The sequence below is a fragment of the Prosopis cineraria genome, unplaced genomic scaffold (assembly GCF_029017545.1).
Source record: "Prosopis cineraria cultivar Desert tree isolate PC_DT_omini unplaced genomic scaffold, ASM2901754v1 PC1, whole genome shotgun sequence".
In the NCBI taxonomy this organism is placed as follows: domain Eukaryota; kingdom Viridiplantae; phylum Streptophyta; class Magnoliopsida; order Fabales; family Fabaceae; genus Prosopis; species Prosopis cineraria.
Window position 1 is genome coordinate 57,888,385 of NW_026555332.1, and position 18,905 is coordinate 57,907,289.

At 32.6% G+C, this 18,905-nt stretch overlaps 2 protein-coding genes and 1 non-coding gene across 9 annotated transcripts; all 3 read right to left on the bottom strand.

The window, feature by feature from the left end:
• Window positions 1–3,508: 3,508 nt before the first annotated feature.
• Window positions 3,509–3,688, bottom strand: LOC129297111 (small nucleolar RNA snoR127). The gene has a single exon (XR_008590118.1). It is a non-coding gene; the product is annotated as a small nucleolar RNA snoR127 (small nucleolar RNA).
• Window positions 3,689–4,980: 1,292 nt separating this feature from the next.
• Window positions 4,981–10,350, bottom strand: LOC129315823 (F-actin-capping protein subunit alpha). 7 transcript variants are annotated; one of them, XM_054959908.1, is made up of 13 exons: window positions 10,001–10,350; window positions 9,767–9,882; window positions 9,210–9,299; window positions 8,533–8,597; window positions 8,090–8,251; window positions 7,906–7,984; window positions 7,751–7,828; window positions 6,339–6,413; window positions 6,222–6,257; window positions 5,950–6,004; window positions 5,792–5,847; window positions 5,475–5,631; window positions 4,981–5,258 (listed from the first exon to the last, which is right to left on the bottom strand). In XM_054959908.1, the coding sequence occupies exons 1-12, from the start codon at window positions 10,107–10,109 to the stop codon at window positions 5,524–5,526; spliced, it is 1,029 nt and encodes a 342-aa protein (XP_054815883.1). In that variant the 5' UTR covers window positions 10,110–10,350; the 3' UTR covers window positions 4,981–5,258; window positions 5,475–5,523. The 7 variants fall into 7 exon arrangements, 6 of the variants coding, with proteins under 6 accessions (XP_054815883.1, XP_054815877.1, XP_054815916.1 ...); XR_008594608.1 differs by lacking the exon at window positions 5,792–5,847 and having other exon boundaries at window positions 5,991–6,004; window positions 10,001–10,347; XM_054959902.1 differs by lacking the exon at window positions 4,981–5,258 and having other exon boundaries at window positions 5,270–5,631.
• Window positions 10,351–11,883: 1,533 nt separating this feature from the next.
• Window positions 11,884–16,409, bottom strand: LOC129286754 (uncharacterized). Its single transcript, XM_054922772.1, has 7 exons — window positions 15,941–16,409; window positions 15,437–15,552; window positions 15,266–15,331; window positions 14,895–15,092; window positions 14,262–14,380; window positions 13,190–13,295; window positions 11,884–12,682 (listed from the first exon to the last, which is right to left on the bottom strand). Exons 1-7 carry the CDS (start codon window positions 16,158–16,160, stop codon window positions 12,140–12,142), a joined length of 1,368 nt encoding a protein of 455 aa, XP_054778747.1. The 5' UTR covers window positions 16,161–16,409; the 3' UTR covers window positions 11,884–12,139.
• Window positions 16,410–18,905: the final 2,496 nt, after the last annotated feature.

Sequence of the window (18,905 nt, forward strand, 5' to 3'; positions counted from 1 at the left end):
GAATTATTTTTTTTTTAAATGAGACTTATTGTTGATCCTTATTTGTGATTAATTTTTTTAAAAGAAGATTGGATGTAATTTTTTTTAACATCAATTGGACTGCTCCCTAAATATAAAAAATGACTTAGTTTGATTTGTTAACTCAGTTTGAATGTAACTATGTTTGATATGCTTGGAATTAATGGGGAATTTGAAACGGGTTTACTTGACTCAATTGGATCTTAGGCAGAGCAAAAAATTTATCTAAAAAATTCTACAATTTTTTATCTTATGCATTGCGGTGATATTGTATACTGTGAATTTTTTTTTTGTCAAATTCATGTTTAATTTCTTAGACACGCATGTAGGCACATGGAAATATTTTTTTATATAATCATCTCTACCGATATGATCGTAAGTCTAATTAATTAAATTATGAAAATTGTGACTCCATCTCTTCGATTTATCATCCGATTGAGTTATTAAAATATTATACGGCAGGAATGTAGGATTAAACATGGAAGGGACATGACTTCTATTGCAGTTCACTTTAAGTTTTAAAACCTCCCTGTCCCTACCATTGAAATGAGGTATGGCTATTTTGTTGGAAGTGAACTTTTACGGAGGGGTGACTCACCAAAACATGCCCAAAAACAAAATTCACTCCCACTTTTACTTTTACTTCCATCCTTCTACTCTCATGGTAGCAAATGTAGGAGGGTACAAGAACACATGCTTTTCCTCTCCCAACATTAAATCACAAGCCAATGGTGATTGATGAGAAACAAACCTGCAAGGTGCCGTTTCTAATGCGGAGGTAAGATTCTCAACTATTGTTTTTAACAAGTGAGATCAGATTGCTATTGGCCAGAATCTGATTCATCATCTACAGCCACTTGATGTTGATGGTAAAGGCGAGGGTAAATATACTACTGCTATGAATAGGGCATAAGAGCCAAAAAGATGATCAAGATGCTAAAAATATTCTATTCTATTCATCAATGCTTGTTTAAACAGTACATGAATGCTCCTTGTATACATAAGCTGGCGCAACATAAACTCTTACAATATAATGGCGTGTATATACTACTCGTACATAAAGAAGACCATTCCTAAAAATAAAAGAAATTATTTCCTATGATGGAAAACATTTTTGTTTAGAACTGATAATTTGAATCAAGTCTGACGGGCTAATTTAAGCCTGCCTGAAAAATTTAAGATCAAGCCCATAAATATTAATTTTTTAACGTTCGAGCTTATTCGGGCCACTTAAACAGACCCAAAAAATTCAGGCCAAGCCCAATAGGGTTTGGCCTTGGCCCGAAAACCCGAATAAATTTTTTTAAAAAAATATATATAAAATATGATAAATATTAATTAATTTTTAAGTTTTATATCATTTTATACCAAAAATATTATATATTTGAGTGTATTACTATAGTTATTTTTTTAAAGAATTTAAAATAGTTATATTTTTATATTTTTAAGGAAAAATTAGTTTTTTAATTCCTCAATTTTTAACTCACTTGTAACTCAATCCCTCAACTATAACTCAGTCCCTCAACTATAACTCGCTGTGACTCAATCCCTCAACTTTTGATTCATCTATAATTCAATCCTTATTTTTTATTTTTTTAAAAAATTTCTTATCAAATAAGAGGGATAAAAGAAATCCTCATATATTATTCTAAAATACCCTCCTTTTGCTCATTAATGTGAGATCTAAGCTAATATGAAAATAAAATTAACAAAAGCTAATGGACTAAATTATAAGTGATTCAAAAGTTGAGGGATTGAGTCATAACAAGTTATAATTGAGGGACTGAATCATAAGTGAATTAAAAGTTGAAAGACTAAAAGATTAATTTTTCCTATTTTTAATTAATAAAATATCTCAAAATAATATTTAAAATATATTTTAATATTAATTTTTATATTTTAAGACTCAATTTTTTAAAAAAATATTTCAGTCCTATGTATCATTTGTGTATAAAAAAATTAATTTTATATTTTTATAAATAAGATAATTAATTTTAAAGTAAAAATAAAATTAAAAATAATTTTAAAAATAAAATTCGAGCATTTATGAATTCTCAACTCTACTACTAGATAAACATAATAAATAGGACAATATTTTTAAATAATTATTTGGTTATTGTCCATGCTATAGTTGGTTAAAAATTAAAAATAAATTAGAGTAAAAATTTCTTGTATGTAATGGTTAAACAACATAAAAAGTTAAAGAAAAATAATTTCAAAAAAATTATACTTTACTCATAATTAAATAATTTTTCTTTATATAATATAATGAAGGGTATTTTTCTTATATTCATAAAAATAAAAAATATAATTTATTCAAAAGTTATTAAAAATTTTGAATTAATCATAATAATAATTTTAAATTAATAATCTAATTGTGATTGAATTAAGATTAATTAATTATAATTAAAATAATATAATTTAACTAAATATATAAAATATTTATATATGACTATAATAAGTGCAATATTTAAATAATTAAAATATTAATTTACAAGCAACAAAAATATTCATGAATAAATTATACATAATACAACAAAACAATAATAAAGTTACTTAAATACAACATTGATAAGTTATTTTTTATTTTATTCTTTTAAAGTTAAAATAATATTTGATGTTTAATAAAATTATTAAAAATTAAAATTGGTTAAAAAATAAAAAAAATATTTTTAAAAAGTTTTGGATATTTGGACCGCCTGAATAAATCGAAGGTGTTAGGGTTAAGTATATGAATTTTTTAAAAAAGATAGAATAATTTAAGTTTCATCTGAATAAATTCGACTTGAATTGAGTTCAACTTACCTGAATTACTTGCATTATTTTTGCTGGCATCTGAGAAGCAGCAGGAAGTCAAAGCTGAATCATCATCATGAATAAAGGTAGAATTATCAAAAAAATTATAGTTTCATAGAAGCTCAAGACTGCCTTTAACCATGAGCCTCGTGAATGAATCGGGCTTCGACAATTTTGATAGAATCAGTTTTCCTTGAAGAACCGAATCCATTACACCAAAATAAAAGACAGCACATAAATTTCACTTCCATTTTTACACCTACAATTCTATTGCACCAAATTGCCATAAATGATAAACCTAATACAGGTTCTACTACTTGGTAGATGTATCCCTGCAGAGATGAAGATCATGAAGGTGAAGCACGAAACAAGTTTCCATAAAGAAAAATGTGTTCTAAAATCCTCGATTGTTAACCCTTAAAAATCTTTGGCCAAAAAAAAAAACCCCTTAAAAATCATTAATAAGAAAATGAAAGAAAGAAAGCTCCAGCACCGTAGGCACATACATGTTGCCAGGGCTAAAATGTTGTGTTTTGCAAAACAGGTTGCCAGGCATATGAATCCGAATGCTGGTAAAGAAACTATGAATCAGAACTTGGCAAAACAGAAATATCTGACAGGAGTATTGATTTTGCCTTAAAAGGTACTCACCCCGCCAACCCAGCTTCCCCCTCTTTAAAGAAAAAGGAATTATTCTGGTCAGTAAACAACCAATCTCTTCGTTTATCATCAGAAAACTGCGCTTCAACACAAAGCACATCAACCAATGCTTGCACCATCCACTCGCCTTAGAGCACAAGGGCGGCGCGAGCTTACAAGATAATGCTTTATGGAGCACATGAATGTCTGATTTGGCTAAGCTACATCATTCCAGAGACAAGGGGGAAAGGAAGGGGTAACAAACAATCAAACATGATATAATTGCAAACTGATAGAAGATTAAAGGGAATGCAGACCAGAAGCAAAACACAGGTGGAGGATCACGTGATGCACCTCCCTCCCTAGATTTTTTACTGGTTGATACGAAAGTGATTTCCAATTATTAAGCAAAATGGCGGAGCAGCCAAAGTAAATATATGTCAATCGGAAAGCATACTAGAGTCCTAGCAGGTGCGTTCGTCAAATCGCGCTCCGCAAGAAAAAACCCTAGCCGTAAATTAAAAATAGGAGGGAGGAGGCAGAAGATTAGAATATGAAAAAACCTAACCATCTCAATCGTCCAGGGTTAGGACGTCTGGCTTTCACCCAGGAGACCCGGTTTCGATTCCCGGCAACGGAATTTTTTGGACAAAAGAAGAAAGGACGTACACGTTTTACCTCATGATATGCTGGACCGCTTTTGGGCAATCTGAAGTCCTGAACCCAGTCTATTTTTGGGCCGATTCACGCAACATTGCTTTGGTGGGGCAATCAAATTTCGTTATTTTCTGTACCAAAAACAGGATTGGCTGTTTTGAACCTATAATTTGTTTATCCATAATGATGATGCAAACATTCAATAAATATAACGTATATTTCATTTATAGATTATTTAATACTTGAATTTTTTTAGTTAGTAATAAATATATCAATAAGTTAATTTAATTTCTATACAGTTAGTTGGAATAGAGATGGATAGAAAGTCAAATAATTACTTCCCTGTCCTTTATATATATTTTATAATAAAAATAAAAACTGATTTAAATTATAAGATGTCTAGTTAAAAGATCAAATTATTTTTTATTTTTATCTATATAATTTTAATAGATTTCTTGTAAATTGAATAAAGTATAATGAGACTCCCTTTAACTAATAATAATATAATTAAAATATTAAGATATTTTGAACAAACAAAATAACATACTCTCTCCATCTCTCAAATTATAGAACACTTAAAAGTCTTTTCGTCTTAAAATATAAAATACTTTGAATAGATTAAAATTTTATTAAATATATTAATTTTAATATTACCCTTTCTTTTTCTATAATCAATTTCTATCTATTCTCTTTTCAATACATTAAATGATAAAAAATTTTAAAAAATTATATTTTATTTTAAAAAGATAAAATTGTTAAATATATTTAATAAAATTTATTAATATATAAAATTTCATTTAAAAATATCTTATAATTTAAAACGAAAGACGTTGTTACTTTTATTAATACATGTGAAAAAATATCTAAAAATACCTCATAATAATTTATATAATTGAAAGGGACCAAAGGGAGCGTGTCACACAGTAAAGGTATGTCTATGCGTTTCATTGATTTGTTAACCATCCCCTCTATCTCATAAAGGCAAGTTCGAGAGAGGAAAATAATTTGAAACGACCATTTCTTCTACCCTGAGGGGCACGAATGCGTGGTCTGGGGAGATTCCAACAGCGAAGATACGTTCCTGCAACCAAATTCTTCAATTCCTGGCCTCTGCTTTCTACTTTCTAGGACAACAAAGCCGCTTCATGCTGTCCGTGAATTAACAATAAAAAATGAATTTCTCAAGACCATAAATTTACTGCTATACAGAATTACAGAATTGTATTTAAAAGAATTACAGTACAAAGCCCCTATCCCAGGCAGAGTCTCAGAGACAGGAGGATGATTCATGCAGCAAATGAATGAAAACAGAAAAGCAGCCCCTGGAATAGTGAATACAAAAGGAACTCGTCAACACAACTAACCTCGAGAAAACAGCAGTCTTTCTGTTTTTTTTTTTTTTTGGGTGCATGTTCACTTTCCAATGCCAAGCTCTTTTGTGATGTCTCTTGTCAAGCTGAACTGCAGCGTATTGTGCCACGGAAATAGTGTACGAGTGACCGGAAGCTTCCTCCGAAGATCCTGCGAGTAATTGTCATTCCCGATCCTTAAATCTCAACAAGGGTAAAGCAACAGATTTGTACACAAGCAAAGCAGGAAATATGCCTTGCCATTTTTTAAATCACATCAATTTCTTCTATACAAGACTAAACATGCAATAAACTAGTCCAATGAATTATACAATTGAAAAAAATGAGACCACATTGTCAGGTTGAGCGATCAAAGGTATATAAGCCCCTGCACAGCAATTTCAAGTGTGAATGTGACATCATTGAACATGAGAGCCATCCATTTAAATGATGCAATTGACAAACGTAAAGGAAGCAGTGGCAAATTCACCCATGCGATCCAATAAGAACTGAGAAGGCAAGTTGAAGTACCCTGTATACATGAACTATTCATAAGTTCAGTTCAAATTTCACAAATGACTAGAGAGCATAACCAGGAAAAAAAATCATCAGAGCATTGAGCGGCTGGCACTAACAGAGATGCATGACAAGAATGAGATTACTTCAATAGGAGTTAAATTATCACAAAACAATTCCAGAAACACTACATCTAAAACTTGGACAGAAGATTAAAAGAAAAAAAAAGACGATAGTAAGGAATACCTTAAAAGTGGAATCAGGCAAGTTTAAATACGATGCCTGTAAAGGAACAACTGCAAACCATTAGTATATCATGTATAATTAATTAAAAAATAAGCCACAAGATGACAAATTCAGAACCTCAAGAGAAGCCAGGTACTCTGTTTCATGGTGACAAATAATGCTTGATATGGCAAGGGCACAATCTTCAGGGGCCTGAATTTAACAAATATCAAGCACCCAAGTGGCCAATCAAATGATAATATATGAAAAAACCAATGCAGGGATATGAGTCATCCATGAAAAATAAATCCCAGTTGAAGTATCTGATACGTCAACAATTAGCCCAGGAAAGTAATAAAAACATCTTCTCAGCGTAGCAACAGGGACAATTAGGTTAAATGCCAGTGGAAAACAAGTAATAGTTGTCAGGTTTACTTAACAACCATCATCATGTCATTCGTGACGCAACTCTCCAGTAAGTATCTCAAGCTCATTTTTTCTTTGTATATATTATGTTTAAAGAATATCCTGTCAGCAAAAGCAAATTATTAATATGACACTCGATAGGTTTTTCTCTTTAATAGGATATATTTGAGATGCCCTAGATGCTATCAAAGAAGCAAGGAAATTGACAGCAGATTGACAGAGATAATGAGCAACAGCAAGGATACAATATTCGCAAGAAACTATATGCATGGAAATGCATGCCTAATGATGGGAAATTAGGAATTTTTTTTTATGTTTTAGTAATTTATTTTTTTTGACTTTATTTTATTTCCTTTTAGGCTTTCTGAGCTTGTTGCCTATTTGATGCTTTATTTTACTTGAAATTTAAGTTAGGAAAGGTTTGCTTTTAAGTTAGGGTTCATTTATATTTTTAGGTTTAAGTTATAATTATTTTAATAATTGTATTTAAAGCTCTATAATTTAGCCCTCCAGTTATTCTCATAATCGACCTTTTGATGAACTATTACTGAGTCTAAGGGCTTGTTTGTTTTTTATTTTTTAAAAATCGTTTTTTGTTTTCGAGAACAAAACAATTTAAAAACTTATTTGGATAAGTGTTTTTCATTTAATTGTTTCCAAAACTTTTTTCATTTTTTGTTTTTAAAAACAAAAAAATAGAAACAACTTCAAATTGTTTTCATTTTATTTTTCTTATTTTTAAAACACATTAAATTTAATCATTGAAAGTTATAGTTACCTTAACCAATTTCTATTATTAATCATCACCATTAACTATCTATAACCATCACTATCAGTTCATTTTTTAATTTTAAAACTAATTTTTAATTGACATAACCAAATAGATTTTCATTTCATTTTGTTTTGAAAAACAGTTTTGAAAACTGGATTACAAAACAGTTTTTAAAAACAAAAAATGAGAATAGAAACCAAATAAGCCCTAAATATTTGCTGCCAGTTGTCTCCCCACATCTCTCTACCTGCCCCTCCCTCTTTGTTCCTTTACTCTACATCCACTAATTCATCCCTTTATATCTACACGTAAGAGAAAATAAAAGGTGAAAAATATACTGATTTGTAGTAACCTGAAAAAGGGTAGAATCTTTGCACTCATGTTTTGCATCTAACTGCACATTTCCTTCTTCAAAATAATGGGCACCAACCTGAAAACACGACAACATGATTCCGTCGTCTGTATCATCCATTCAAATTTATGTATCAAAAAGCTATCTTACATTACCTGCATTTTCCCCTGTACTTCAACTATCTGTAGATCATCGTTGAACAGAATATTCCATACTGAACGCCAACTACCATTGCTAAGGAAAGGCCAAAAAGAGTGAGGAAATAATAAAAATAAACTTCATCTGACAAATGGTAGTTGGAAAATGCAGAAAGAATTTCATCTGACTAATTTCACACACCAGAAATTCTGTGGACTATGCTTAGCTGTAGAAATCACTACAACAAGCTCAAAATCAGAACCTGGGCCCTCTACGTCTTTTCCATTTACACAGTAAACAGAGCAGACACCTTTTGGATAAGCTTCACCGACATATTTAAGTGTTTCTGCATCCAAGGCACATCTGCAATAAAGATATACTTTGTCATGCAAAGAGCTGCAGATAAAATTTCATTGGTCATTGTACTGAACTAGACAATATTTCACACTCTCATGCAGGTAAAAGACAAAAAAATTAATTGAAATAACACAAAATAACAAGGTTGCTCAAAAGTATGTAAACAAGTCAGAGTATACTGTCCCATGAGGCCATGATATTGCATAAAATCCTTTAAAGCTTGCTTTAGTTGAGGAAATTATGAAAGCAGACAAAATTTCAAGCATAAAATAAAAGAGAGAGCATACCGGAATTCTTCAATATATGGAGATGGAAGTTCTTCATCAGTTGCAGGTCTCACCTCTGTACAAACCTGAACCATTTAGCACATTATAATAACACAACAGGTGACAGTGTTACACAAATTAGAACATGCAGTTGAGAAAGAAAATGGACCAAAGTAGAACTGCAAATGTACTCCACTGTACTCTCTCTCCCTCTGTGTAGAATAGAATAGAATTGATTGAGCTATAAATAAAATAACCTATGGTTGCAGTAACAATTTTTCATAATTGGATCATCCCCCAACCTCAAATGCAACTTCAAGAAAATGAGCATTATTGGTGAAAGAGTCTTAAAATAAACAGAAAGTAGAGTACATTTGACAATAATACTTTATTTAAACTCATTGAACTGAAGATAATAGATGAAGCTGCAGGATAAAATTAAGTGGTGCTATAGTTTCCTTCACCTTTGTTATATTGCAAATTAAACCAAAATGAATGAAAGGAAAAGGTAGTGATCGTGAATAACGGCCAATTTTAGTTTGTTTTCACCATTCCTCAAGCTAAAAAAAAAAAAAAAGGAAAAAATCACTAAAACCATAGCATATTCCAATCTTTCATCAAACTATAATAAGTTTGCTAAACTGAACATTACCAATTCAATGCCTTTTGTTTCCTCTTACTTTTTGGGCAAAACTTACTTGTTTAACATGGTCAACTATGGCAACTTGAGTAGTCCTCGGATCAAGATAGGCATTCTCTTCAAGCTCACCAAACGTAGTAACCAGCACCTGCATGCATATGATAAATTAGGGTGCCAGAAGATATTTTAAATAAAAAAAATAATGCAGCCGAATATGCATAGTTAAGTAAAGTTGGGGTATTTGTACTATTCAACCCTTCTAGATATCACAAGGATTTTCAGAAAATAATCCTGAAGATGTACACAAAACGATTCGGCAACATAATCGGTTAATCTCATATGCAGAATTATGATTACCATTATTTATGTGAAGTAATGATATGATCTAGTTTTCATTAAAAAAAAATAATAATCGGTTAATGGAGGGGGAGAAAAGAAAGAAAAATTACAGCGCCCTACCAGTCTAACAATTAGCATATCCGAATTTGATATCATGATTTTTTTTTTCTTAAAACGAAATTTCCTTTGAATAAAAAACATGTAAATGTTGGGAACAAATAAAACCCTAAGAAAATAAGGAGACCCGTGTTTGGAGAGAATTTCGTCGATACATACGTCTCCACTCCGATCCGGCATTTCAAGGGAAATCATGTGAGATTTATTGTACAAGGAAAATGCCTCCAACGCCGCCTCACGATACACATCGTCATCGTTCAGAATCGATTTCACATCTGCAGGGGCAACTTTCAAATCCATATAAATTTAAAGCAGAAGAAAATATGTATAAATTCTAGGTATCCAACTACACGAGATAAACCAGGTGCATGTAAAGCGGATAAAGCAAATCACCTTTGGCCACGTATTGGATTTCTCCGGGAGGAGAGTTGAGGAGGAACCATTTGGCAATTTCGATCTTCTGCTTGTCGCTAAGCTCCGCTTCTTCTTCTTCTTCGGCCATACCTCTGGGACTCCGTCAACAAGATTCCGATATGCAAGTTCAGTGTGGAGAGAGCGAACGAAATGAGCAACCACGAAGGCCGCGCAGTGATTGGGATGCTCCTTTGAAAATCAGGACCATCCAATGGGTAGGGTCCTGAATCCGAACGGACAAGATATGCACAGTAGCTCAGGTGGAGCCCAGTGGATGATAGTAATATTCTGCTTCGCCGTTAGTGTGATCTGTAAAATGCTCTCTGCATCAGTGCCCTGTGCAACTTCATAATTTTGGTCGACAATCACGGTGACATCAGGTCAATTAAAGGCTTTGTTTGGTTTTGGTGGGTAAGAAAAAATAATTATATATGAAAAATTTATTTTTACATTAATAAAATTATTTTTTAATAAAATATAATTATGAATATTTTTAACATATAATTTTTAAATATATAAAATAATTATTATTATCAAATATATTATTAATAATTTGTCATTGCTAAATTTGTTTTAAAAAAATAAAAAATAACAATTATATAAAAGAATTTATTAATCATTATATAACAAAATCAAATCCTTTCCTTTTACTTCCCAATTTGTAGGGCCCCTCTCCTCCTTTTTTCAAATTAAACAAGTGGAGAGGAGTAATCTCTCCGCTCCCTCTCATCCAAATGTTATATCAAGCATGAAGCTCTTAATTTTTAATATTGGCCAAAAGAATTTTTTTTAATTTAAAATGAAAAATAAAAATACAATGATAATTTAAAATGAGTATAGTATATATTTCTGTCAGGCACACGTACTATATATTTACTAAATGTTTTTAAAGTCCATCGCCGATTAAAAAAATATCAGTCAAAATTTTCATAATTTAATTGCATATATTGTTATTGTTATTGTTACCTATTTGACAGCCAAAAAATTAAAACTATATTTTAATATTTAAATTTAAAGACATTACTATCATAACTATTTACTACAAACTTAAAAAATTAATATAAGGTAAAATTAGAGTAATTTATATTTTTAATTTTACTTCTTGTTTATTTATTATTGTTTAAATTAAGAATTTACTATGATTATTAATTATAAAGAATGATAGAATTGAAAAATTACATAATTTCTTAACATTTTTAATAATATAACTATCATAATACCATTTTTAATAAGCAAAAAACTAGTTAAATTTACCTGAGAACATTAATTATAATCACAAATGAAACTAATTTAGCATTAGAACATTAAAAAAAACTAATACTAAAATATTGATGTTATGAACAGGGGAAAAAGAATCGTTTATTATATTAGATTTCAACCCTTTATCTGGTTTTAGCCATTTTTAAACAGTCCTTTTTTTTTAATACCAAATTTTGAAAACATTCCTTGAAGCGTGGAGCCAATCTGAGCAACGAGCACCAACTAATCAACTTTTTAAATTAAACCAGTCTATTCTATATATAATTATTATTCTTATTATTATTTACAAACGATAGTTGTGAATAATTTATGCCATTCAATCTCCATGTGTTAATTATAACTAGACAAAGGACTACAAGTAGCTAAAATACTTTTTGAGCTTGTTGATAAGAAATAAATGAAAGCCTTATATTGAGCCAAAAATACAAGAAACAACTCCACAAGGAAAAATAGATAGTCGTTCCTAATATTTTAGCTCAAAATAAGGCCCTCATCTGTGTCTTATAAATAGGTGCTGCGGGAGGAGTAAGAATGCAAACATCCTAACGTCTGCTGCACAGCAATGCCCCAATTCTAGGCTAAACTGATCTGTTCTATCTAACTGATCGATCAAACAGGATGACTTTAATTCCAAACCACAACAGGTCACACGTGCCTTTCACTTCATTAGACTGCGTAACATGGCACAGATGGAACAACCCACCTTATCCCGTGAAATGAAAGAAAGCGAACACAAAAATAGCTATTTAGGTTAGAGATCATTCTTAATTACAGTGTGTTTGCCCTATAAATACTCCCTTTGTTTTTTTTTTTTTTTTTAGCAACCCACAATCAGGGCACAACCACTGAGAATATTTTTTAGCAGTAATTCCAATGTCGCAAGACGTTAGCTTCCAAAAATTGTTTCCATGCCCTTAATGGGGTTATATCTGTACAGCCAGCAGAACTCCTGGTTCCCCGGTTCATAAACAAGCCTCTCGCAGCAAAAGACATCAGCTCCATCCGATCCATATAACCACGCACCCTGTATGAGAAACCCGTTCTCAAATTCTGCTTATCGTGAGACTGCTGAGGTTTGTTAACATTGGCATTTGGGAGAGATGGTGTTTCTTGTCTCTGTTTGGAATCCTCATGTACTGACATCGAGATTCCCATTCCAAACAATTCCCAATCAACCTGCTGCAAAATCCCAGATGCTCGCTCCATGGTATCGGTAGAGCTAGCTTTTAACAGCATTTCTTGTTCAATAGCTAGATTGGTAACTTGGACTTTCAATTCATGTAACCGGTTGCCAATTCTTGTTGCTACTGCATCATATAGTGTTCTTCTTGGCACATTCTCACCTCTTTCTGCATTTACCAGATCGTCGAAATTGATTGGATCACCTACGAGTACTGTAACCTAGAAAACATCATGTCAAGACAATCAAATCAAGATATAACGAAAGATTTGTTCGATAAAAAACAATAATAAACCGCAGTCGATGACAAGAAGCTTTCCCCTTTTGTAAAGAATCAGGTTTCCATAATCACGGATAACTTGATCCTCAAGGAAGAATCAGACCAGAAGACAAAAGACAACCCATGTATCAGTCACAACAACACAACTTGTGAATTCTCTCATTTTGATGTGAAAAAATGGCAGTCATTTTGAGTATAACCAAACTGTTCAGTTAACTTGGGCTGCTCAAATCTGTTCAGAATTTTTTTTTATGGGAAAAAAACTAGACCATCTAGATTGACTAAAAAGTTAAAACGAGTCTCTTCCAAGGGAAAAAAAAATCCAAATCCAAATCCAAATCCCTACAACTAGCACCTCCCACCCAATCTAAACGAAGGAAAGTTCACAAAACCATTAAAACAGGATCTCTGTTGGTGGCTCATCACATGTAAGGGGCAAGGATGATACCGTCTTGCCAATTCTGGGAAAGTTAGAGCCTATTGGCATGATATCTTGCATCCCTGTATGTACAAATGGGACCACGATGGGCACACTATCTGAATCCAGAACCAACCTGAGAAGCAAACACACATATCAGGAAGCACATTTTGCTCTCAAAAAGCACTTAAAAATAGAAATGTCAAAACACTGTTTTGGTCCTAAAAGTATACTTAATTTTGTATGTATGTCAAAAAAGTTACTTTGTTGAAAGCATCGCAAATAAATTTCAGAATTTGATGCCATTAATACAAAACCAGCAACTCTTACATGGAATACTAGGCAGTGATCGGTACATGGAAAGGGATTTGAGAAAAGGGAATATGCGAAAGAAAGTATTTTTAGTTGTGTTTGATAAATGTCAAAGTAGCTTTTTTCAGAATGAGAACTTCCTATGTTTATAGAAGAGAGCTTTTCAATTCCCATTTATATCAAATGGGCACCAAAATGCATTTACAGTGCCATGTTCGCATAACATGGCATCCACGCAGAAGAAGTCAAATTGCTTTTTGGTACAAGTTTATAGATTATTTCAAAGGTTAGAGAGCAGTTGGGATTGGCTTAGCCACATCAGCGTGACATGTAATTATAGCCAACCAAAAGGACCTAAATGGAAAAATTTATACATACAGATTCATTTGAAACAGAAAATGTTTTTAGGAACAACCTGAAAATTTATAAAATGTTAGAACTGACATATGGTTTTAATCTGACGGGAATAAAGAAAGTAAAGTAAAAGAGACTATATTAAAGTTCACTGCTGTACATACATCATGGTAAAAAACTGTCTCTCAAGGCCACTGGGAAAAGTTTCAATACTTACTATAGCATAAAATGTCAGTCCATAAACGGTACTTTAATGATGATACATCTCTTAAAGCTGAATATGATTTTAATGAGAAAATCCACAAAGCACATGCTAGTTTTACATTACCCATTCCATCTCATAATAAAAGTAGAAAAGTGGCTATGATAATGTGAGAGAAGCAAACTTGTCAGCTAGTATTGTATCAAACTCCAAAATATCATAGAAGATAGTTACCTCCCAACACCTCTCTTGGAAGAACCCATGGTTTTACCACCATCACGTGAACGACTTCCTTCTGGAAATATGTGGACCCACCCACCATGGTTCAATTTTGAAATAGCCATGTCCATTCCCTTCAGTAGGATGAGAAACAAGAAAAAATTTCAATCATTTATCTCAAAGAGATTCCAGTTTGGAGAAGGCCTAAAGCAAGACATAGCTAGGAACTAGGAAGCAAAAGACATAGGGAAGAAAACACAGATAATAGAAGGTAGCTGCTCACAACAAATTTTGATACAAAACCACCAACGATAGGTTCTAGGTCAGAAGAGTAATTCACTCAAGAAAAGATACTAATTCAATATACAGATTTTTTATTGCTTTCACTCTGAAAATGTGACTTAAGGGTTAAGAGTGAATTCAAAGTCAAGTAATTAATAAATAGAAAACAACAAATCTATTTTAAGAATAGAACAAGTTGTTAAAATAAATAATTTAATCCGTGGCAGTAAAAGCCATAAAATGAAAGTAAAGAAAGAAAGAACCAAGAGCGGCACCAAAGGCTGCAAATTTTGCCAGACAATGGCAGGTACCATAGACACCAAAGTCTCCAATATACTGAAGCATACGGTATCATTAAATTCATACCTCCTGATAAATTCCATCACCGCGAGAAACTGGCAAGACTTTGACAGATCGAAAGAATGCAGAAGTTACAGGGTTTTTAAAACAACGGTCAGTTGCACACAAAGTCCATCTCAGGCTCTGAGCTTCCAAGAGAACATGTGGGGGAAGCAGTGAAGCAATAACAAGAGGATCATCCATGGAAGCCACATGATTGCTGACCTGACCAGGGATCATAAAAGAGAAAGCTTTGCCCAATAAGCTACTGTACCATGGAGTATGCAATACAACTGGAACCATAAAGCAAATATAGAGATGACTTTGTCAAAGATAACAAGACTAAACTAATCAAACTATACTGTTTAGAAGATATACTCCTAGGCCTTAGAACATACCGTAAGAAGAGGCTTGCCTTTGGGTCTGTGAAGCAACGGTTCGTGCAATTTTTCTAAACCATACACCTATTGTAACACAGCAGCCAGATCAAATACCAGACGACGAAAGTAGACAGCAGAAAGGAGCAAAAGAAGTTAGCAACATAACTCAGACCAAGTAAATTCACATACCTGGACACGGTTTAACCCGTTCATAAACACATGGCACACATTTCCAAGCACAGGAACAGCCACAGCTTGCAGCATTCGAAGTAGAGCCGACTCTTCAGAACTGAAGTCCTTACTCACTGGAGATAAAAATTCACAAAATGACAAATCCAAACAATACATCTTGCGAACCGTCACAAATTGCAATACATTTGAGAATTTGAACGAAACACACGGAAGAAGAGAGTAAGAAAGCAGACATCTAATCATCCAAAAACATTTGATGTCAGAATCATAAAAACAAAATTGAAGGCCAAACAACGCGCAATAGGAATAGCCAGGTAGGGGCTCAAAATTAGGAGGATATGTCATATAAATGAAATTGATAACGTCGAGCCAACAATACTCAAAGTGACGAAAACATGCATCGAACCTGTCCAAGGCTTAATCGATCCCGGTTAAAGAAATTGAACGTAGCAAATGTGAGGAAAAATCAGTTACGAGAAACAAGAAAGGAAGAATGAGCACCTTTTTTACGATAGAAAGAGGAAGAAGGCAAAGATTCCTGACGAAAATCACGACAACGGCGAAGCCAACGCTGCATAGTGGAGGAGAAATAACCTTCAGGGATAAACGTCGGCTGGCGGCGCCAATGGCGGTCGACAGCAACTCGGAAACGGTTTCGGAGCTGCAGCTGCAGAGAGCGAGCCTTGTTCTGCCAAAGATCTCCGCGATCAAAACGCGGCATTGATGAGGAATGGATGGAAGGGAGAGGAAATTCTGGAGATTCAAAATGCTACTGGGACACGGGAGGAACTTGGAGTGAGAAGAAGAGTGGCAACGAAGCACAAGTGTCGAGAGCAAATGAGGAGAACGTTTACAATGCCCGCAAGGAAGTCTGCGCAGATGGCTACCTCAGCCTGTGTGCGCATAACGCGCGTTTCTCAGGAATTGGGGCCTAGGTTTTCTTGGATTAGGGGTGGGGATGTACTTCAGTTTCAAAATTCAATTTTCAGCCAGACTCAGTCGGGCCCACAAGGCTGCTCCACTGACTAAAATAACGACATGTTGGATAAAGATGGCCCCAACTTTTATTTGGTTGTTATGGCATCATTCTTAGTTAGTACTTATATCAAAATAGATTAAGGTAAAATTGAGATATTATAATTAAATAATTATAATTAATATATATATAAATTGAAAGAGTCAAAGCGGGGCACGTGGCAGAAATAGTGCTGCTTCCATTCTCGAACTATGATTGGCCAGAAAAAAAATCCCCAGTCCCAGCATGCCCATCCAAATTCGAGTTGCTCATTTTTTAAGATTGTCTCTTGATGGATGATGAAAAGGAGCAATTTCTCCTCCACTGTCTTTTAACAAGGAGAGAAAAAATTTATAAACTTAACTTCATATACTCGACGATGAGGTGTAAATTTAACTACCATCTATTTTTTCAAGAACACTAAGTAATTTATATTATATGGTGGTATAAAATAAATTGTTAACTTTTAAAAACAATGCATCCAGTATAGTCTCAGTTAATTTTACTTAATGGACATTAGATGGGCCCACAAAATTTGATTAAAAATGACATGTGACACTCTATATAAGCATGTGTAAAAATGTAAATTTAACCACAAACTATTTTTTGAGAAGCTTGGATAGTCTTTACTATTAAAAATAGATCGTCTAATATTTTTTCATTAATTTTGACCAAATATCGTTTATGTTCACACTTATGAGACCAAAAACGGGTCAATCTCTTCAAATGGGTTCAAAAAGTTTAATTGAAGACATTTACAATGATGAAGCCAATGAAGGAAAATAATTCATGGTTAAATTAAAATGGAATCAAACTTCTCTTACACGAAGTAGCATCTCGATTCAAGTTTATACTTCATTTGAATTACTATATAGATTTAAATAAAACTTTGTCTTCTCCCTCTTCTTCTTCTACTTCATTGGCATCGTCATTATGAATGCCTTCAGATGAGAACTCTTTGAACATTTTCTTTTCAAGATGAGATTGAGAATGCAAATAATAAGATTGGAAAGGTTGATATGTTGTGAGTCTTATAAATTTAAAAATAAATAGCATCAGATCAAAATTGATGGAAAGGTGCTAAATGGTCCGTTTTTTATAGTAAATGTACCAAATCCTTTTTAAAAAATAATTCATGACTAAATTTACATTTTTCTTTGCTTAAGTAGAGTACCACGGGTCATTTCAATAAAAAATTTGTGAGCTCCACATGAAAGTTAGCGTTCATTAACTACAAATTAACGACTATTGAATGATCCATTTTTAAAAATTAAGAATTTATTTTGTATCACCTTATAGTATGGGCTATCCCATGCTTCTAAAAAAATTGTTGATAACCAAATTTACACCTTTATCCAATATTTGTATGCTTGTTTTCAATCAAAACAAGACATGTAGATTTTTTATTCTATAATAAATTATTATTATTAATTTCATTAATATATTAAGATCCACTTGTTATGATTTAATTAGATATAATTATATTAAATATATAAGACTAAGGCATTAAGATATAAGTCTTAGCCATACAATTTTATCTTACAAAGTATTCTATAATGCAACTTTCAACGACTGACTGTTCACTGCAGAAAATTATTACCATCTCCAAACTAATTTATAAAAAATGAATTATATTTAAATTGTAATTATCACTTATTTTTAATAAATAAGCTTGAAATTCAATCCTACTGCGGATAACATTCTATCACGTTTCACTACAAAGATTCATTGCTTATTGCCACCTATTCTTTAATAACTTTAGGCTATAAGCCTATAAGCTTCTTAAAATATCAATTCCCTTCCCTGTGCTTGAACGATTTTTGCGAGAATGAGATTTTTTTTTATAAAAAAAAAGTCATGCATGCATGATGAAACTTATTCATTGCTGAGGCATAAGTCTAAGTCCAACTCTTTGTTCTTCACGTCCTTCTTCCTTCTAAGTTCTTCCTCCATCTCCCTCTCTTATTTTTAAGGGTTTTTCCTCCGTTGCTTCCTCAATCTTGTTTAATTTGCATTCCTCCTTTTCCCCCCCACCCTTTTTCCACTTCTTTTCGTTCATTCATTCACTTAAAAAAAAAATGTGTTTACTATTTTAATTTCATTTGTCACTTACCAATGTAACTTGAGCAACTTCATTAAACTTATCTCAAGTCTATAGATCTACAATTAACCCTGTAGCAATTAGACGTGTGACTTGTTCCATAAACTCTTGACAACTTTAATCTCTCCAAGTAATCTCAAGGCAAGCCTGCCTCTCCTTCACGACTTCACGTGGAAAAAACAAGATTTTTAAATAGTGAAAACAACTCATTAAATGCCAAATCTCTCAAAAGTGAAGAGTGCAGCCACGAATTTTGAATTCAAAAAAAAAAAAAAATCAGACGATCTCATAGTATTACAAAATGATGATTAAACTGACCAAAAACAAGCCTGTTAATCGGAGTGATTACG

What these genes read in the sequence shown, in the direction of transcription:
- LOC129315823 (XM_054959908.1), bottom strand. Translation starts at nt 10,109, where the DNA reads ATGGCCGAAGAAGAAGAAGAAGCGGAGCTTAGCGACAAGCAGAAGATC. An exon ending in AATCCAATACGTGGCCAAAG is followed by an intron (nt 9,883 to 10,000) that starts GTGATTTGCTTT and finishes TTGCCCCTGCAG; the next exon opens with ATGTGAAATCGATTCTGAAC. An exon ending in AGTACCTGGCTTCTCTTGAG is followed by an intron (nt 6,258 to 6,338) that starts GTTCTGAATTTG and finishes GTTCCTTTACAG; the next exon opens with GCATCGTATTTAAACTTGCC.
- LOC129286754 (XM_054922772.1), bottom strand. Translation starts at nt 16,160, where the DNA reads ATGCCGCGTTTTGATCGCGGAGATCTTTGGCAGAACAAGGCTCGCTCT. An exon ending in CTCTTTCTATCGTAAAAAAG is followed by an intron (nt 15,553 to 15,940) that starts GTGCTCATTCTT and finishes TTTTATCTCCAG; the next exon opens with TGAGTAAGGACTTCAGTTCT. An exon ending in AAGGCAAGCCTCTTCTTACG is followed by an intron (nt 15,093 to 15,265) that starts GTATGTTCTAAG and finishes ATCCCTGGTCAG; the next exon opens with GTCAGCAATCATGTGGCTTC.